Raw genomic sequence first — 21690 nt, forward strand, 5'->3', positions numbered from 1 at the left:
ACAGAGTAGTCTGAAAGGAAGGGGAGAATGAAGGACTGGGGGAGGCAGGAAAGGAATTTTAAGAAAGGGAAAGAAGGCAACAGTTTCAAAGGCACTGGGCAGGCCAAGGGGGATATCTCTTGTGGGAGTCCACTGGGCTGAATAATGAACCAGCTTGGTGAAGGAGGTCTCCTCAACCACTCCTCCCAAGCATCCTCAGATGTCAGGGAGTCTCAGTTTCTTGTGAGGCCTTTCCCCTTATCCAAACCACCCGTAATGGTTTCTTCGATGTCTGTCTCTCCTAAAAGACTATATGTTTTCCAAAGCCCAGGATGGTATCTGTCTCATTCATAATGCACGCCCCCCTCCCCCGGGGCCTGGCAGGTGCTCAATAAGTACCCATTCACTGTGTGAAGTTTCAAGAGTGGGGAAGTGAAAGCCAGAGCCGTCCAGGGGACAATTGTGACCTTGGGACTGAGGTCTCAGCATCCAGCAGGGAAGCCAGACGGCACCAGGCTGATTCAGCAAAGCCTCAGGCACAGTGCCACAGGTTCCGGAGAAATAAACACACCGCTCCTTTGGCACAGATGCCCTGGTTATTAGCCACGTCTGCCAGGATGGCTTCCAGCCCCTGCCTTGAGGCAGCATGTGAGCTTCAGAAATGAGAGAGGTGGAAAACACATCATGACCCAGGGCCAGCTTATTGATTTGTTCCTCTGTGAACCCCAACAAGTAGAGTGGAGACACTGACACCATCTGAGTGGTCACAAAACCGGAAAGCCTCAAGGACACCCAGACAAGAGAGGCTGTGCTCCGTCTGCTGGACCCCTGCTGTGACATGGTGGCCAGTGTTCCCCTGCGTGCCACCCCACCCCATGTTTGACGGCACAGGGACCACAAGACAAATTTGTTTTCCAGCCTCTAAAGCTTCAATTAGGCCAGCAGGTAGTGGGAAACACCTAGCTCTTCACTGCTCAGGACAGAAGAATGAGATTAAAACGGCAAGTTCTGGGGTGCCTGGGTGGCTCAGTCAGTTAAGCATCCAACTCTGAATTGTAGCTGAGGTCATCATCTCACAGTTCGTGAGTTCGTGCCCTGCGTTGGGCTCCGCGCTGACAGTGCTTGGGATTCTCTCTCCCTCTCTCTCTGCCTGTCCCCCCACTTGTCCCCCACCCCAAAATAAATAAATTTTTAAAAATTATTTAAAAAATGGCAACTTCTACCAAATCTGTTCTGGAGAAAAGAAATAAGCAAATGAAGCAGATCCAAGCCAAAGGGTTTTGGCACTTAATGTCCATTCAGATCAAGTCCCTTCTCCAGTGCAACACTCCCCCCGCCCCCCACCTTCCTTCCCAGCCTCAGCCTCCGGATGTCACAGCCAGCAGCTCTACCCTATAAGCCATGCTCACTTGCTCCCAATCTGTGACTTCCTGCCCGCATCTCAGTGCATGACCTTTCCACAACTCCCCAACTTCTTTTTTCCTGATAAAGTCCGACTAATCCTTTAAGACTCATCTCAAAAAAGCCACTTCTGTGTACCTTTGGTCACTTGCCTCTCAGAACGTTCTTGGCACTCTATTATAGCCTTTTATGCTGTAGTATAATAATAACAATAACAAATCAATATAATAAATAATAATAAATATAGTAAATCAATGTTAATAATGATATTAATATTGCTGAGTGCTCACTAATGCCAGGCACTGCTCTACAGGCTGTACACATTCTCTCACTTCATCCTCTCAACACCCATTTGGGTCAAGAATTCTCCATTTTACAGACAAGGACACTGAGACCTAAGGAGACAGAACAGCCAGGAGCAGAGGTGGGATGTGGACCTGGGAAGCCTGACTATGGGGCCCGCCTTATTTCTTCTCCCCGGGTTGCCTGTCCTGGCTGAGTTGTCTCCCCAACCAGAATATGCAGGTCTGGTCTGATTAGTTGGGTTCCTATTGCCTGGCGCAGCCCCTGCCCAAGTGGATGCTTGATAAATGTCTGTTGAGTGAATAAAGATAAAAGAATTGCGATCTTGCTCCAAGGAGCTTAACCCACTTGATAGATTCATGTTACTCTCCCCACAAGGTCAGGAGGAAAGCAGTAAAATACTTAGGAGGATTTAAAGTGCTCCAGGTATTCAAGGCTGGCCCCAGCAGAGGGAAGGTGGGGGGCTTCAGCGCCTCCCTCTGGAGAGGAGACCAGGTTCTGGCTAACACCTTCCTTCCTGTTGTTACAGAACAGAACCTCACGCCACACCCCACAGCCTCAAAAAGCCCTGCATCTACCCTCTCTTCTCGCCGCTGTCATTTACTGCTACCCTGAAGCCCCTACCCCTAACTTAATGGCTCTATTTATTTATCTGCTTGACTCATTTCTCCTATCTTGGCCTTGCATTCTTTCTCTTGCTCCAAGTTAAGGGCCTTCATCCAAGGGTTGCCTCTCCCACCACTTCCACAGCTGTAGTATCTAGAAGGGACCACGAGTCTCATCTTCCAAGGCAGTGGTTCCCCACGAGAGGTGATTTAGTTTCCTCAGACATCTGGACAATGTCTGGAAATCCTCTGGTTGTCACACTGAGAGAGTGCTACTGGCATCTAGCAGGTGGAGGCCAGGGATGCTGCGAAATATCTTCCAATGCAAAGGACACCCCTCCCCCCAACAAATAATGATCCAGTTCAAAAAGCCCAAAGTGCCAAAGTGGAGAAACCCTGGTCTAGTGTGCTGTTTCCCAGTTCTTGGCCATGGATTCTTCACTCAGTCATCAAGGACAATCTGCCCGAGTTTGATTTTTGTTTTGTCGTTTGTTTTTGTGTGTGTGTGTGTGTGTGCCAAGATTGGGGGGTAAGGGGGGAAGCCCAGCATCCCAGGCAAGACAGCAGATGCTCAGATAGGAAGGGGCTACCCAAAATGGCAAAGACCACATACCTATCCCATCGGTCAGTGTCAGGGAAAACACAACTCTGAGGCTACTTATCAACTTCCTGGAGCTCTGGCCAGGAGAACAGAGGTATTGCTCACATGCATAAACTGTAACTATGATGCCAGTTACAGTTACCAAGGAGGAGTGCTTACCATTCCGGGAGCCTGCAGGGGAGCAATTGCTGGCCTGGAACTCAAGTACAAGCTGTGGGACAGGCGGTTGCTAACCTTGGCCAAGACTTCTGCAAACCACGAAACAGTATTTTCTACAGTCTTCTCAGACATCCTAGTGTTGGACTGACATTTCCCAATCCCAAATTATGTTGAAAATTTAAAAATCAATGTTAAGGACATTTTTTTCTAAAATTAATTTCTCAATATAAGAAACATAACAGGCCTAGTGTATGGTTGTTCATATTATGATAAATTGAATTTAAGGAATAGTATACCACACACAGGCTTCTGGAATGCTGAATTTCTAGACCTGCACAGTAGTTATGCAGAGTTGTGCTTTGTAATTACAAATGTATATGAAAATGTACACATATATTCTATGCACTTTTTATATGTGGATATTTTATAATTTTTAAAAGCAGTGTCCCATATCCAAAAAAATGAATTTGCACAAAAGGTCTTCCAAATCATGAAGGTACACTGTTTCTTTTGGACATCAAAAGGTTATTAAATTTTTTTTTAATCTTTTTAATGTTTATTCAGCTTTTGAGAGAGAGACACACACACAGAATCCGAAGCAGGTTCCAGGCTCTGAGCTGTCAGCAGAGAGCCCAACGCGGGGCTTAAACTCACTGACTGTGTGATCATGACCTGAGCCAAAGTCCACAGCTTAATCGACTGAGCCACCCAGGCACCCTGCTATTAAATTTTACATTGATTATGTTTTGTGCTTTCTGTTCTTAATAAAATAAAAAGTAAATAATTTCTAATAGTTTTATTCCGAAGGTTTTTTCCTAAAAGCTTATGAATCAATTTTTATTACTCTCTATGAGAATTAATCCCCAAGGCCACTTTGCTGTCTATGCTAAGAGAAGGATGCTCCTTGGTTTTTGAGTTCCTATTGGCATGCGAGTAAGTATACCATAATTCTTAATACAAAAAAACTTTAAAACATGGCATATAGTTGAAGTTTCCTATATATTCTTTCCTGATGCATTCCACTCCCTCCCTCCCCAAAATAACCACTATCTTGAATTTGGTGTTTATCATTCTCACTATGTTTTTATTAACTACATAAGCCATGCAAAAAAAAAAAATTATAACTGCTTAAACATTATATATATATGGAATTACACCCCATGTGTCCCACTGAAATACGTTATTTATTTATTTTTGAGAGAGAGAAAGACAGCACAAGCAGGGGATAGGGGCAGAAGGAGAGAGAGAGAATCTCAAGCATGGTCCATGCTCAGCAAGGGGCTCAATCCCACAACTCTGGGATCGTGACCTGAGCAGAAATCAAGAGTCAGACGCTCAACTTACTGAGCCACCCAGGTGCCCGTGAAATAAGTTTTTAAATTCAACTTTGTGCTTTTGAAATTTGATCTATGTTGATACATGTCTTTCTAGACCATTTGAAACCACCAAATGGTATTTCGCCATGTGAATAGATCACAATTTGTTTATCTATATATAAATATGCATTTATTTATGCATATTTAGGTTCTTTCCAATTTTTTACTATTTCAAACAGGGCTGTAATGACCATTCTAATACACGTCTCCTGTGCAGTGTGAGTCATGGGGTACAGCACCTTCTACCATACAATGCAAATCCACTCACCAGAGAGGTTCTGCCAGTTTCAACTCCTCCCTGCAGTGGAGAAGACTTCCCATGCTAGCCATTCTTGCCAAACTGATATAGATTTAAAACTTTTTGCCAGTCTGGGGGTGCCTGGGTGGCTCAGTCGATTAAGTGTCTGACTCTTGGTTTCAGCTCAGGTCATGATCTCGCGGTTTGTGGGTTTGAGCCCCATGTTGGTCTCTGCACTGACAGTGTGGAACCGGCTTGAGATTCCCTCTCTCTCCCTCTCTCTCGGCCCCTTCCCTGCACCTGCTCTCTCTCTCTCAAAATAAACAAACAAACAAACTTAAAAAATTTCTTTGCCAGTCTGATAGATGTGAAATGGTATCTCATGCTTGTTTTAATTTGTATTTCCCCAATTACAAGTGAGGGTGAGCAGCCTCTTATGCCTATTGGCCATTTGGCCTGCTTAACTGGCCTATTTACATCCCTCATTAGGCTATGTTTTTCTCACTGATATTTAGGACTTCTTTGTGAATTCTGAGTATAAATCCTTCCTTGAACATGTTCATTACAAACACCTTTCTCCAATAAAAAACTATTTTAGGGGCGCCTGGGTGGCTCAGTCGGTTAAGCGTCCGACTTCGGCTCAGGTCATGATCTCACGGTCGGTGAGTTCGAGCCCCGCGTCGGGCTCTGTGCTGACAGCTCGGAGCCTGGAGCCTGCTTCAGATTCTGTCTCTCCCTCTCTCTCTGACCCTCCCCCGTTCATGCTCTGGGTCTCTCTGTCTCAAAAATAAAATAAACATTAAAAAAAATTTAAGGTGCAGCGCTAGTCGCAGTCGGGGAAGCTTTTCCGTCGCTTGCAAAGGTTCGCCGGGTCATGGTGCCAGCCCGACTGAGAAAAGGACGCTCCTGGGATACGAATGAGGAACCACCTCCTCCTGCTGTTCAAGTACAGGGGCCTGGTCCGCAAAGGGAAGAAAAGCAAAAGACGAAAATGGCTAAATTCGTGATCCGCCCGGCCACCGCCGCCGACTGCAGTGACATCCTGAGGCTAATCAAGGAACTGGTCAAATACGAATATATGGAAGAGCAAGTAATGTTAACTGAAAAAGATCTACTAGAGGATGGTTTCGGAGAGCACCCTTTCTACCACTGCCTGGTTGCAGAAGTGCCCAAGGAGCACCGGTCTCCGGAAGGACACAGTGTTGTTGGTTTCACCATGTACTACTTTACCTATGACCCGTGGATTGGCAAACTGTTGTATCTTGAGGACTTCTTCGTAATGAGTGACTATAGAGGCTTTGGCATAGGATCAGAAATTCTGAAGAACCTAAGCCAGGTTGCCATGAAATGTCACTGCAGCAGCATGCACTTCTTGGTAGCCGAATGGAATGAACCATCTATCAACTTCTACAAAAGAAGAGGTGCTTCTGATCTGTCCAGCGAAGAGGGATGGAGACTCTTCAAGATCAACAAGGAGTATTTGCTAAAGATGGCAGCAGAGGAGTGAGGAGTGCTGGTGCAGAAAAATGACAGCTTCCATTCTATTTTAGATTAAATTCTCAACTGATCTTGCTTTCTATCCTGTTTGTAGTCGAATAATAGAATGAACACCCATTCCAAAGCTTTATTACCAGTGGCGTTGTTGCATGTTTGAAATGCGGTCTGTTTAAGATGGCAGTCTTGTATGCAGTTTGGAGTCAGATTTCTCCTTGAACATCTTTTGATAAATAGCAAGGTGGTGTGATCTTAATGTATATGAAAAAAACTTCATTCTTGTGAGTCATTTAAATGTGTACAATGTACACACTGGTACTTAGAGTTTCTGTTTTGATTCTTTTATAATAAACTACCCTTTGATTTAAAAAATAAAAATTAAAAAAATTAAAAAAATTAAAAAACTATTTTGGGGCGCCTGGGTGGCGCAGTCAGTTAAGCGTCCGACTTCAGCCAGGTCACGATCTCGCGGTCCGTGGGTTCGAGCCCCGCGTCAGGCTCTGGGCTGATGGCCCGGAGCCTGGAGCCTGCTTCCGATTCTGTGTCTCCCTCTCTCTCTGCCCCTCCCCCGTTCATGCTCTGTCTCTCTCTGTCCCAAAAATAAATAAAAACGTTGAAAAAAAAAAACTATTTTAACTTTGTTTGTAGTACCTTCTGTTGTAGAAGTTTTAAATTTTACATGGACAGGGATGCCTGCGTGGCTCAGCCGGTTAAGCATCAGACTCTTGATTTCAGCTTAGGTCATGATCTCACAGTCATGGGATTGAGCAGGCTCAGTGTGGAGCCTGCTTGGGGTTCTCTCTCCCTCCCTTCTCTCTTTTCCTCCCCCACTCCTGCTCTCTCTCTCTCTCTCTCAAAAATAAGCATTTTTTAAAAAGTCTCTTTAAAAAAATAAGTACATTTTACATGGACAAATATATCAATCTTTTATAGTTTGTTTTCGTATCTTGCTAAGGAAATCCTGGTCACATATTTTTTCCCAAAATATGTTTAACTTTTGCTTCCTCACTATAGGTTTGAATTCATGTGGATTTATCTTTATGTATGCTGCAAGTTCAGGATCCAATTTTATTCTTTTCTGTATGGATTCCAATTGTCCCAGTAATATTTACCAAATCCTTTCCCATTGGTTTTGAGTTCTATCCATCACATATAAAGTCTTCCAATGTGTAGAGGTATTATTTCAGCTCTCTGTTCCATTCTACTGGTCTGCCATCTAAGCATACACCTATACCACAGTATCTTAATTCTCATAGCTTTATAATAAATTCTGATATTATTAAAATGGTCTTGCCTATTCTCAGCTTTTTTCTATAGGAATTTCCTGACAGCTTGTCAAGTTCCATGAAAAACTTAATTTGGATTTTGGTTGGAATTGCACTGAACTTGTAGGTTTACTCAGGAAGAAACACCATCTTTATGTTAACTGGGTATCTCCTTTTGAACATTATCCTTTCCATCTACTCATGCTTTCTTCAACGTCTTTTCATGATATGTTATAAATTTTTCCATAAATATCTTGGACATGTTTTGTTTTATTTACTGCTAAGCACTTCAGGGATTTTAGGTGGTATTGTGAATTTTTAAGTTAGATTTTCTTTTGGTTACTAATGGCATACAGGAATGTTATTGATTTTCCACACTGATCTCAGAACTGCTAATCCTTCTGCAATCAAAAGCATTTGGAGTCTCGAATGCATTACATTATATGAAAAGGCCAGACTAAAGAGTCAACATGCTGTATGATTCCATTTACATGCTATTCTGAAAAAGGGAAATTTATAGAGACAAAAAAAAAAAAAAGATCAGTGGTTGCTGGGGCTAAGGGTGGGAGGGACTGACTACAAAGGAGAGTGAAGGAATTTCGGGAAATGATGGAACCATCCTGCATGTTGATTGTGGTGGTGGTTACAAACTGCATTTATTTAAACTTGGAATTCAAACTCAAGATTAAAAGAAAAATCACACTAAAAAGAGTGACCTTTACTAATTATAGCTCAATAAACACGACCTTTAAAACAAGCATTTGGAGGGGCGCCTGGGTGGCGCAGTCGGTTAAGCGTCCGACTTCAGCCAGGTCACGATCTCGCGGTCTGCGAGTTCGAGCCCCGCGTCGGGCTCTGGGCTGATGGCTCAGAGCCTGGAGCCTGTTTCCGATTCTGTGTCTCCCTCTCTCTCTGCCCCTCCCCCGTTCATGCTCTGTCTCTCTCTGTCCCCAAAATAAATAAACATTGAAAAAAAAATTAAAAAAAAAACAAAAAAAAAAAACAAGCATTTGGAGGAATCTACACTCTTAAGTGTGAGTGTAAGTGTATGTGTGTGTCTCCAAAAATGGATAAAACCAACTGATGCCTCCAAGCTCTGAGACAACTTCCTGACAGCAGAGGGTCCATATGTAATGAAACAAGGACTCGCAAAAACCATAATGCATCTCCAGGGCCTGTTAATACTCTAGTCCTGAAAGATGCGCCATGGACCTGCGTTCTAAATACAGCTGAGCCAGCCTGATCTTTACCATGCTGCTGCAGGGAACATCCTCAGAGCAGTAATCCAGAAGCTTACCTGGGCAGAGTTGCTCAGGCTGGGCACACAGCTCTGGGTTCCCAATGGCACAGTGAACCACCTGGGAAATGGTTGCCATGAGTCCTAACCCTTGGGCCTCTGCTTCTGCTTACCCACTGTGACCTTCTAAAAGGATACAGGAGAGGGGCGCCTGGGTGGCGCAGTCGGTTAAGCGTCCGACTTCAGCCAGGTCACGATCTCGCGGTCCGTGAGTTCAAGCCCCGCGTCAGGCTCTGGGCTGATGGCTCAGAGCCTGGAGCCTGTTTCAGATTCTGTGTCTCCCTCTCTCTCTGCCCCTCCCCCGTTCATGCTCTGTCTCTCTCTGTCCCAAAAATAAATAAAAACATTAAAAAAAAAAATTTTTAAAGGATACAGGAGAAACTATGAAAACAGCAGAACCGGCCCATTTGCATTTTGGCTCCTTGACAGTTATATGATTAAGACGTATAAACAACTATTTATTTATTAAATGTCCATTATGTGCCAAGAACTGTGCAAACCTCATTATAAGTATTATTACTTTAATTTTATATAACCCTGCGAGACAACTATTATCATTGTCCTTGTATTGCAGATGGGGAACCTGGGGTTTAGGGAAATTAAGTAACTGAGTTTAACATTAGTTAGGGGAGGAGGCCAGACTCGAACCCAGGTCTATCTGACTCCACTGCCCAAGATTTGCTGCTTTATTAACTTGACTGCAATGCATGGCTCAGAGTCTGCCATGATCCCTGAATGAATGAATGAATGAATGAGGATCAGAGAGAGAGAGAGAAAGACAGAGAATATTGCCTGATTTCTTGCCCAAGACAATTCGACCCTGGCACTGTATTATATATTTATTGACACAGGTGACAGTATAACTTACAGGGTTCCAAATGCACAAACTTTTCACACAAACGAGGTTCTCTCCCTCAACCTTTGCCAAGATCAGAACACAAACAAGCCACATCTTTTGGACCACATCATGTGATTCTGCTGACCTCTCTCTGCAGTCTTTCTTTCCTAGTGTGTTCCACCCCCCTCCTCCTCTCCAGATTTGGAACTAACACACACAAAACTCCTCCTGGGGTTATGCCCCTCACAAATATCTCATTTGCTTATTTGCTCATTTGATCCACACCACAAGTGTCTGAGATCACTGGGGTTACTTTCCCGGTGTGCATGAAAATCGAACAAGGAAAACCACGGAACAATGAAAATCTGAGGCTTAGAGTGGTTCAGGGGTCTGCCAAAGGCCCTCCCCATCCAACCAGATGCAAACTCAGGCCTCCTGCCTCCAAGTCCACAACCATTGTCAGCCCACACTGCCTCTCTTAGCACAGAGAGGGGGGTTTTTATTGCTTACTTAGAGCTGTCTGTAATTGGTGCGATAAAAAGCATGATTCAGATTGGATTACAGAAATACTCCCAAACCCAATTTAGAAAAGCACAAAACGGAACAAACATTCTGCAAATTTTCAATTCATGCTGTTAAGCTTGAAACTCTGCAATCCAACCCACTCAAATCCTGCTCAAGTATCAGTCTGGATATTTTTTAAGTCTAACTTGTAGAGATTTTTTTTTTTAATTTTTTTTTTAACGTTTATTCATTCTCGAGAGACAGAGAGAGACACAGCATGAGCAGCAAAGGGGCAGAAAGAGGGAGACACAGAATCTGAAGCAGGCTCCAGGCTCCGAGCTGTCAGCACAGAGCCTGACGCAAGAGCTCGAACTCACGAACGGAGAGATCATGACCTGAGCCGAAGCCGGACACTCAACCGACTGAGCCACCCAAGTGCCCCTAAATTGTAGAGATTTCTATTCTTAAGAAATCTAGAGGCTGAGTTTTGGCGTCAGACTAGAGACTGAATCCAGCTCCCATCACTGACTACCTACGGGACTGTGGGCACATTTCTTAACAACTCTCAGCCAGTGTCCTTGATTGTACAAACCAAAATACTTTCAACAGCTGCTATGCAGATTAAATGAGACTGGAGGTAAAGATTTAACATACCAGAAACCCCATAGATGAATGACAAATATTAATTCCCTTCCTTTCTGTAGAAATCATAACTTCAAATGCCAATTATTAAACACAAAATATTTTTCGTTCAATATTAAATATCTGTTGAGCACTTAGTATGTGCCCTGTGTCCTCTGGTAGGGAAGGCAGCCAGCACACAGGCAATTATACAAATAATTGATTAATAACAATCCTGTGTTGAGTGTTGCTGAGTATTTTTTTTAATGTTTATTTATTTTGAGAGAGAGTGTGTGTGCGTGTGAGCAGGGGGAAGGGCAGAGAGAGAAGGAGAGAGAGAATCTCAAGCAGGCTCTGCACTATCATCACAGAGCCTGATGCGGGGCTCGAACTCACAAACTGTAAGATAATGACAGGAGCCCAAATAGTGTTGGACTCCTTAACCAGCTAAGCCACTCAGTCACCCTGCTGAGTGTGTTTTGAAGGGAAGAACAGATTTCTTTACAATGACCATCTCCCAGCTCATGCTCCTCCCCCCACCCTGGGTCTGAGAGCCTGAGACCTGACACTCAGCCAGAGGGTCCCCTGGTAAAGGGGTTATGGTTTTCTCCTCCCAGTGAACTTCCCGTGAAGCCCCCTACAAGGAATGTATTTCGTGAGAGGAATGGACTGACAGAGTCTGAGAATTAGTGGGAGGGGCTCTTTGAGCTGTACTTGTGGGCTGGTACCTGTGGGGTTTCCTGGGGGTGTGTCTGGTCAGCTCATGCCCTTCCTGCCTCCCGTACAGCAAGTGCTGGTATCATCCTGCCTAGCCCACTTGGAGGTCTGCACAGCGTGAATGTGCCTGTCTGGGGGAGGGTATCACAGGGCTCTCGGGAAGGAGAGGGGAACAGACATTTACTGATACCCACCAGGCACTGTATCCCCCCAGCAGTCAGGTGAAGTTGCGACTATTATTCCCTTTTTACACAGGAAGGACCTGGGACTTAAGGAGGCTTCCTTCATTCATTTATTCAACAGATATTTACTCAATACATTCTGTGCCAAATTCTGAGTCCAACACAAGGTCACGGAACTACTAAGTGGGTGAGGTGGATTTGGAAGACTCCGAATGGGGTCTGGTTTCAAACCCCTTACTCTTCCCCATCCAATATGATGCCTGAAGAAGGTCAGAGATTTTATCCTCAGGGTGATCACAAAGTGGCAGGGGTGCCAGTATGCCAGAACAAGATAGGTAGTAGGACAAAGCTGTGCATACAAAGTATCAAAGGAAAACTCTACGATGATGGGGCCAAGTGCCTCCTCCATTAGACTGTGAGCTCTCTGAGGGCAAGGACTGGGCCTTCTCCATCTCAGCATCTCCAAGGTTGAGCATAGAGTAAGTAATGCATACAATGACGGTGATGAAATTCAAATGCACTAGCCTAAGTGAAAGAAGTCAGGTTCAAAAGGCTATATGCTACATGACTCCAATTATGCCACTCTAGAAACAATAAAACTATGAAGATAGAAAACAGGTGAGTTGCCAGAGGCTGGGGTGGGAGGAGAAGATGACTACAAAAGATAACCTTTTCCAAAAAGGAAAATTTTGGAGGTAATGAAACTGTTCTATATATTTTGACAGTGGTTACACAACTATAAGCATTTGTCAAAGCTTGTAGCAATACACAATAGAAATAGTGAATTTCACTGTATGCAAATTATACCTTAATTTTTTTTTAAGTTTATTTACTTAAGCAATCTCTACCCCAAAGTGGGGCTCAAACTCACAACCCTGAGATCAAGAGCCACATGGTCTACCCGCTGAGCTGGCCAGATGTCTCCTCCAATTTTTAAAATGGGGGGAAAAAAGAGAGGGGGAGTGAGAAAAAGAATGAATATAAGCAGAAGTAGATTTACAGTGAAGCTAATGAAGTTAAAGCTTCAGGGCTCCTCAACTGCATGGGTCCTGGGAGGGGTCCCAGCTATGTGTTCATCAAATTTTGTATGATTTTTTCTGAAAAAGCTCCTTCTCTCCACCCTAAAAGCTTCAGGCCCCAGGAAAAGTAGGTCCATCCCTGAAACAAGTACAAGAGAGTAAAAATGGCAGGCTCCCAAGGAGTTGTGGACTCAAGTGGAACCCTAGAGAAAGGGAAGACCTGGTTCTCACAGACAGAGGTACAAAAGACAATCCACAGAGAGGAACCAGCATGGACCAAAGTGCAGAAGCCTTCCAGGATTTCCAGTGATGGAACGATCACCAGGAATTTAGTGGTTCTACACTACAGGTTCCCTATCCCAGACCGGTTGTCATGGCGTGATCTCCGAAGCCACACCAAGCCCTTATAGGCAAGTAGGAAAGCTGTGACCTAATGTGATGTGAAAATTCTAGATGCCGCTAAGCTGGTCTAACAAGCATTTATCATCCTTCTGGCTCCCTGAATAGCAAAGACACGCCCCACCCCGACAACTGCCCTGTGCAGGGAGGTTTTCACCTTACATACCTGAAGCTGAGAATGGTTAATGCTCCCGCTTCCCTGGCAGCAGGGATGTGGGCTTGTGGCAGACACACCTGCCCACGTATGAACCCAGGTCCTTCCAACCTCTCACTCAGCCATAAGGAGGCTACACTCCTCAGACTTACAATCCCATGATGCCACATGAACACACATTGCCAAAGAGGCTGGTGTTGAATGTCAAGTCACTGAGTTCTTGATGGTTAAAATAAGCCAAGTTAATATATATATTTTATATATATATAATGGGTGAGATAAGTTATAAATATAAATATAATGGAATATAATGGAATACTATTCAGCCTTAAAAATAAAGAAATCCTGACACCTGCTACAACACAAATAGACTTTGTGGACATTATGCTAAGTGAAATAAGCCAGACACAAAAAAGACAAATATTGTATGATTCCATTTACATGAATAGACAACCTCAGATAAATCTACTACTCATGTAGATACTACTCTAGATAGGCCAAATTCATAGGAACAGAATATAAATGATAGTTGCCAGGGGCTGGTGGGGGGAGAAGAAATAGGGAGTTGTTGTTTAACAGGCATAGAGCTTCAATTTTTAATTTTGCAAGATGAGAAAGTCCCAGAGATTGGTTGTACAATAACACAAATATACTTAACACTACTGAACTGTACATTTAAGGGTGGTTAAGATGGTAAATTTTGTTATATCTTTTTTTTTGGCCACAATTAAAGTAAAATAAAATAAATGTATGATGTTTATGAACCAAAAAAAATTTTTTTGACATGGAGCACCTGGGCGGCTCAGTCGGTTAAGCGTCTGACTCCTGGGTTTGGCTCAGGTCATGATCTCACGGTTTATCAGTTCGAGCCCTGCATTGGGCTCTGTGCTGACAGCCTGCTTGGGATCTTCTCTCTCCCTCTCTCACTGCCCCTTCTCTGCTCACTCTCTCTCTTTTAAAAAAAAAAAAATCTTGACATGAATATTTGTTAAAATCATCCATATTTGAAAATTTAAAAGAACACAATTTACTTCATATAAGCCATCAGCTCATTTAATCCACAAATGGTTCATCCTCACAAATTCTAACAAAAATTCTAACAAATTCTAGCAAATTTTAAAAAAGTGGAACATATAATTGTTCAAGTTACACCTGTTCTGTTTCATGGTACAATGCTATTTATTTAATTTACTGAAATTTTCAAACAAAAGAAAATTTACTAACTTTAGAAGGCACTGTCATCTCAATTCATTACAGAGGATATCATGACATAAAATGAGTGAAAATTAATAAGTGATGCAAATATCCATTTTTTAAATGGTTTTGGTTGTAGAGAAAGAAAGAAAATGCTGTATGTTATATTCTACCCAGAAGTCACACTACTAAATGTGTTCCCTCTATTGATATTTTAAATATTTTTTTACACCTTGATTTTGTTCCAGAAAGGATCCGAGGGGGCTCCGTTATAAATAGTTGTGTGATTCATAAGAAACTACCATGATTCCAGGCCACTGGGCTTGTCCGCAGAAAGGCTCGGGGCAGCTAACACAATCGCTGCTGTCATCCCACTCGAAGGGGAGGAAGGAGCTAGAGGAAGGCAAACCTTGTCTACACCTGACCCACGTGCTCATGGAAGAACAAAGATGGTCTGAAACGGGGATGTCTGGCTCATGCCCAGAATGCCTCCGTGATTAGACCATAAGAGCTGGAGAAAAGAAAGCAAGCTGGCCAACAGCCACGTTTCCTTTGGAGAGAGAAGTTTAAGTTTTGAGAGAAGAATCTCCAGCACATGTCTTCATTATGAGGGAGTTACGCTAATTATGAGAGACAGGGAAGGGACAAACACAGCTGATGGCTGCGTAAGAACGGTCCTGCTGGGTGTTCTCCTGAGGCAGCTCCAGGGCTGGCCAGCCTGTACCCCCCACAGGGAACACCTGCCCTGCAGATGATGTAAAGCAAGTCCACTGCTTCCCTGGGAGACGGCCAGCGAGTGTGGACCTCTCCACTTTGCTAGCTGCACCGCTCCAGGGGCTCTGGACACCAATGCAAACAGGCCTTGAGTAAGGAAGGTGAGGCCCCAGGCTGGGAAATAATGTTTGTTTTTGATGCTTATAAAGGTAATCCTTGGTACTGCTCTAAAAGGTATGGGGGAATACTGCTTCATAGTTAAGAAGGAGGAATATAACACAGTTTGCTTTGTTTAGAAAATAAAGATATTCTTCCCAATCACAGAATGGGAATTACTTTTTTTTTTAATATATGAAATTTATTGTCAAATTGGTTTCCATACAACACCCAGTGCTCATCCCAAAAGGTGCCCTCCTCAATACCCGTCACCCACCCTCCCTTCCCTCCCACCCCCCATCAACCCTCAGTTTGTTCTCAGTTTTTAACAGTCTCTTATGCTTTGGCTCTCTCCCACTCTAACCTCTTTTTTTCTTTTTTAATTACTTTTTTTTTTTAAAGTATGATCCATGCTCAATGTGGGGCCCAAACCCACAACACTGAGATCAAGAGGCGCATGATCCACTAAATGAGCCAGCCAGGTGCCCCAAGAACCACTCTTTAACAAGTATGCCATTTGTTCCTGCAGATTTGAAAAGAATGGATAAAACTAGGTCACTGAGAAGGAGAGAAAAATTCCAAGACAGAAAGAATCGGCTTTGAGCCTGGAGATATAAGAAATTTGGTTTGCTTCAGGATGAAAACAATATGCATTCTTTCCATTTGTGAGTCTCCAGTGGCCACGATTACAGGGAGGGCATAAGGGAGTGTCTAGTGAGGGAAATTCTATTCTCCAGAGAACCAACACCAAGAAGGAAAGCTTCACAGAAGAAAGAAGTTAGGGGCACCTGGGTGGCTTAGTCGGTTAAATGCCCAGCTTTGGCTAAGGTCATGATCTTGAGGTTCAGGAGTTTGAGCCCTGAATCGGGCTCTGTGCTGACAGCTGGGAGCCTGGAGCCTGCTTTGGATTGTGTCTCCTCTCTCTGCCCCTCCCCCTCCCCTGCTCATGCTCTGTCTCTCTCAAAAACAAAACAAAACAAAACAAAATAGAGGAAAAAAGTTAACATCACATAATAACCAGTGGCTGTACTGAATGCTTGCTGGGCGTGGTTTTAAGCACTCACTGTACATGCATTTGCATGTACAAAAACTGTGCGCAGGAGGCATGTTTACAATCTCCATGGACTGGAAATAAGAATCAGAGAAGTTAAATAATTGGGCTACAATCACACAACGAGTCTGTGGCAGGGCTGGAACTAGAATGTGAGATTTCAAACCCTGGGTGCTAAAACCACTGATGTCCCCACTTTTTTTTTTTTTTTTTTTAAGAGAGAGATCGAGCACAAGCATAAGCCAGGGAGAGGGGCAGTGGCAGATACATATATATATATATATAGAGAGAGAGAGAGAGAGAGAGAAAGAGAGAGAGAGAGAGACAGAGAGAGAGACAGAGAGAGATAGAGAGAGGGGGAGAGAGACAGAGAGAGAGAGAGGGAGAGAGACAGAGACAGAGAGAGAGAGAGGGAGAGAGACAGAGAGAGAGAGAGAGAGAGAGAGAGAGAGAGAGAGAGAGAGAATCCTAAGCAGAGTTCATGCTCAGCACAGAGCCCGACTCATGGCTGGATCCCATGATCACAGTCTGAGCAGAAATCAAAAGTCAGATACTCTACCTACTGAGCCACCAAGGCACCCACCGCACTTTTTTGATAGCACAAAAGTCAGTAAAATATTTAGGTCACACATTCCTTGTATCATCACATTATTTGTGGGCTTTGCTGAGGAAATCCTTTTAAGTTATTATCAGGGTTATTAATTAATTTTTTAAATGTGTATTTATTTTTGAGAGAGAGAGAGAGACAGAGCGCGAGTGGGGGAGAGGTAGAGAGAGAGAGGGAACACAGAATCCGAAGCAGGCACCAGACTCTGAGTTGTCAGCACAGAGCCCAATGCGGGGCTCAAACACGCGAACTGTGAGATCATGGCCTGAGCCAAAGTCAGACACTTAACCAAGCCATCCAGGTGCCCCTCATCAGGGTTATTAATTTAAAATGATGGGGCGCCTGGGTGGCTCAGTCGGTTAAGCGTTCTACTTCGGCTCAGGTCATGATCTTGCGGTCTGTGAGTTCGAGCCCCACATCGGGCTCTGTGCTGACAGCTCAGAGCCTGGAGCCTGTTTCAGATTCTGTGTCTCCCTCTCTTTGCTCCTCCCCTGTTCATGCTGTCTCTCTCTGTCTCAAAAATAAATAAACGTTAAAAAAATTTTTTTAATGAGATTGTCCAATACAGAGGCCCACACACCAAGGCTCATGCCATCTGTAACACAACTTGGTTTCTGCCGAAGGCAAACAAGAGTGAGGGACTGTGTCAGGGACTGCCACTTCTTCCTCACTCCCATGGGAGTATGTGCCACAAGTTCGGTGCACATGCAGACCCAGTACCCACTCTGGGCTGTGCACTGTGCTACAAACCACCCACTTGATCTTCCATACTCACAGAGCCTAGCGGCTTTCCCTGACCCCAGAGCTGGTCAGCATCTGTGAATGGGGGATGTGCCTGGCTGTAAATCTGCCTGTACCCTAAGCTGCCCACAGACGCAGGAACAACTTCAGAGGCTGGGGGACCTAGGTGCTGATGCACTGCATGCCTGCCAGATAAGGGTCCTTGGACAAGTGCCCGGGGAACCTCACTTGTTTTATCTCCTTTGCATGATGGTGTATCCTCAATGGTCAAATGGGATGATACACATGAAAATACTTTGAAAACAGAAATGCTGCACAGATCTGCAAAATTATTTTCCCTATGGGGGAAGCTCTGAGCAGAGGACCATGGACTGTAGTGTCCCCCCACCAAGAGGGGTGATGTGGGAGACCTCATGGGAGTTATTTAACCAGTCCGAGAGTGACGCTGGGTCAAGCCTTTCGGCCTATAAGACCCGGGAAGGTTCTGCATCTGGGAGACCAAGGGTAGCCATTGCCCACAAGGCAGATTCTCCCTGGGGGTTGGTGTGGGGAAGAGAGCACTGACATTTCAACGCAGATATTTTTTGGAGGTATGGGGAAAGGTCCCACTGTCTCAGTAGAATCATCAAAGTGCCTGATTGCTTGGTTCTAGGTGGGTGACATCAGGGAAATGCCTCTTCCCAAAAGGTTCTGGGGGACCTCAGAGGACCCCCAGTCTGGGTCCCTCCCAGAATAAAAAGAGAAAAAACGGACAAGTTCACACGATTCCCTTTACCAAGGGAGACCCAAGAAGGCTTTACTATAAATGGTATAGATGGCCACAACTTCAGCACTTACGGGTTATTACCTCCCACCCCACCCCAACCAGTCTGCCAAGAAATGCCTGGGCTGAGGCATCCCTGGAGATACCCCTGAGGTGTGTAACGAAGCAACTGGCAGTCTCTGACATTTCACTATAGATGGAGTAGCTCTCCAGCTCATTTGCCATGGCAGCTGGTAGAGAAAACAAGTTGTTTCTTAGGGTGGGTTGGTTAGTTAGTTGGTTGGTTTAGGGAGCTGCGGAAATCAAGGACCAGGAGGGGTTTGGAACATACACCGCTGGGTAAAGGTGCCTGGTCTGGGGGAAGATCCATGTCCACTAGGCCTCAGGATGACACCTCTGGGAGCCTGGGCTCAGAAGGGGGGAAGTGGCATAGGAGAGGGGCTCCCAACTGAGGGTCAGGTTCAGCTCTGAGCCCAACTGGCAGGGTGATCCTGAGCTTTTGCAACTCCACACTCCTTTCCCCCAGACCTCGGTCTCCTCATTCTTGCACTCAGAAAACCCTGACCTACTGCCCTGGTACATATTGTACTGACCTAGCACAGTAGGTGTCCAGCACTGTTCTATTGCTGGCTAGCCAGCAGTGAACAGATGGGGTGAGCACACTGTTGAGTCCTGGGGCACCCCGCCCCACATCAGCCCAGGCATTCTTTCCTGCAATGACTGCAGTCCTACCCAGGCCCAGCCCTGGTGTCTGCTCGGCTGCTTGCACAGGACGGACACCACTGAGCATGAACTATCCCCCACCCCCAACTCTGCACCCTGAGATAGTGTGAGGATGTTAGCAAAAACCCGAATCATGGTGATAAGCCAAAAACCAAAGCCGCTACAAGGCCATCAGGGAAGACCTGGACAGTCACCTGCCACTGTAGTGCTGTGGTGTATTCCTGGCAGCAAGAAGTAGTGTCATCAAAGGGAGATTTTTTTTTTTTTTTTCTGTATCCCTTTGTCACCAGCAGATGGGAATCATTGGTCAGAAAGGCAGAGTGCTGACAGAGCTTTCCTTCAGATTGAGGAAAACAACAAAGAATGGATGGACTGGGGTGGAAAACAGGAAAATACAGGTGTGTGTTAGTTTCCATAGATGTGCAGATGAGCAAGCAATGAAGCAAAGTGGGGGTGCCAAGAAATGACACCATTCTTGATGAAGCAATTCCACCACTCAAAAACATTCCACGGCTCCCTGCTGCCCTCAGGAAAACATCCACACTGCTTGCCTTGGAACTGAGGGCTTCCACCATCTAGCCACGGCCCACCCCACCAGTTTCATGCGCCCTCCACCAATTCCTGTGTGCACCCCATGCACTTCTTGCCACTGTGCTCCGCCATCATTCTCTTTGCCTGGAATGTTCTTCCCCTATCTCTGTCGGCCAAAATCCTATGTTTCTAGTGCACTGGATAAGAAGCCTTAGAACTATCGACCTTGGGGGCCAGATATTTCTTTGTTGGGTGGGGGGCTGTCCTGAGCAATGTGAAGTGTTCAGCAATATCCCCAGGCTCTGAATGCCAGGAACTCCAGATGTCAATAACAGTCCCTCCATCCCAGGTGTGACAGCCAGAAATGTCTCTAGGGGGGCACCTGGGTGGCTCAGTTGGTTGAGCATCCGACTTCGGCTCAGCTCATGATCTCGCGGTTTATGGGTTCGAGCCCCGCATCTGGCTCTCTGCTGTCCGTGCAGAACCTGCTTCGGATCCTCTGTCCCCCTCACTCTGCTCCTCCCCTGCTTGAGCTCTCTCAAAAATAACCATGAAAAAAAAAGTATTTCGGGGCGCCTGCCTGGGTTGCTCAGTTGGTTGAGCATCTGACTCTTAGTTTTAGCTCAGATCACGATCTCGCAGTTCATGGGTTTGGGCCCCATGTGAGGCTCTGCGCTAACAGCACAGAGCCTGTTTGGGATTCTCTCTTTCTGTGTCCCTCCCCTGCTCATGCTCTCTCATTCTCTCTCTCAAAAGAATAAATAAACTTAAAAAAAAAATATTTCTAGATACTTCCAAATGTCTCCTGGGGGCAAAATAGCCTCTGTTTGAGAACCATTGTTCTACACCCAGACCCGGTGATACTCTTTTCAAGAAACCCTTCTCTGAGCTTCTTAGAAGGAGAGTTATATCATCAGGGCACCTGGGCGGTTCAGTTGGTTAAGCATCTGACTCTTGATTTCAGCTTAGTCATGGTCTCACAGTGAGATCGAGCCTTGCATTGGGCTCTGTGCTGAGAGCTCAGAGCCTGCTGGGGATTCTCTCTCTCTCTCTGTCCCTCCCCCACTGTGTGCACTCTCTCTCTCTTTCTCTCTCTCAAAATATATAAACTTTTTTTTAAAAAAGAAGGAAGGTTATATCATATATATGTGCCTTCCACACACTTTGTAATATTCTACTAGCACTTAACGTGGTCTCCTTTCACTTTGATTTATGTGTGGTTATATCACCCCCTCCCAAGTTTCTTGAGGGCAAAGACCACATTTTGTTCATCTTACACAAGCCAGAACACCATCCAGAGTAGATAATACCTACTGGTCTAGTGAAATTCAATTGTTGGGTTTCACGTGCTTACTGTTAACATAAACACAACTCGTTTGTGCAACTTGTCTATGTCTACTGCAGAAAAAGATTAATTACAGAAAAGAATAAAACAACAATCAAAACCACCCACAAACCTACCACTAGCAATAACAGTAGCCAAAATACTGCTATACTAGCTATACCCCCCAGTGCTGGCATATGCATAAAATACTTGTATATGTCCCTCCAAACTTTTCCATGCACAGAGTCCAGGGGAAGTACCTGCAGCAGAGGTGGCAGCTCACAGCCAGACTGTCATTGCCCCGGGGGACCTTGAGAGCCATCTGGCCCAACCCTAGTACATGCTTGGATGCCCTTCAGGAGGCTACTCCTGACTCTGAACCACTGCACATGCAGGAACTTGCTATCACCCAAACAAAGCGGCTTGGCCCCCCTTGGACCGTTCTAGAGCTCTTGCATCTACTGACCTGAAATCTGTTATTCGGGGAGCTTCCGTTCCTTGGTCCAATTCAAATTCTACCTCGTTAGCCAAACTGGTCCACTCAGTCTATTTCCCACTGACAGGGTGTCAATCTAGCCCTCCTTCTTCCCCTCTGAGAACTCCCCCCACCCAACCAGTGGGGTGGGCTCCAGCAGCCACGTTTATACTATAGGGCCTCCCCCTGATCCTGAGCAGTAAGGTCTCATCTCTCAGGGGTTGGTATCAGAGTTGAGAAATTGGAGTTCATAGTTGCT

General features: G+C 45.0%; 2 protein-coding genes across 4 annotated transcripts in view; one reads left to right on the forward strand and one right to left on the reverse strand.

Moving 5' to 3' along the window:
• The window catches only part of REEP1 (receptor accessory protein 1), a 112658-nt gene that overhangs the window by 59175 nt on the left and 31793 nt on the right, over positions 1 to 21690 (reverse strand). The window lies entirely within an intron of this gene.
• LOC125162838 (diamine acetyltransferase 1-like) lies at positions 5522 to 20245 on the forward strand. 2 transcript variants are annotated; one of them, XM_047854291.1, is made up of 2 exons: positions 5522 to 6178; positions 18218 to 18230. In XM_047854291.1, the coding sequence occupies exon 1, from the start codon at positions 5537 to 5539 to the stop codon at positions 6167 to 6169; it is 633 nt and encodes a 210-aa protein (XP_047710247.1). In that variant the 5' UTR covers positions 5522 to 5536; the 3' UTR covers positions 6170 to 6178; positions 18218 to 18230. The 2 variants fall into 2 exon arrangements, 1 of the variants encoding a protein (XP_047710247.1); XR_007151194.1 differs by lacking the exon at positions 18218 to 18230 and adding an exon at positions 20235 to 20245 and having other exon boundaries at positions 5525 to 6351.

This window comes from Prionailurus viverrinus, chromosome A3 (genome assembly GCF_022837055.1).
Source record: "Prionailurus viverrinus isolate Anna chromosome A3, UM_Priviv_1.0, whole genome shotgun sequence".
In the NCBI taxonomy this organism is placed as follows: domain Eukaryota; kingdom Metazoa; phylum Chordata; class Mammalia; order Carnivora; family Felidae; genus Prionailurus; species Prionailurus viverrinus.

Bases quoted from the DNA above. Each gene is read 5' to 3' on its own strand.
- LOC125162838 (XM_047854291.1), top strand. From the start codon at position 5,537: ATGGTGCCAGCCCGACTGAGAAAAGGACGCTCCTGGGATACGAATGAG.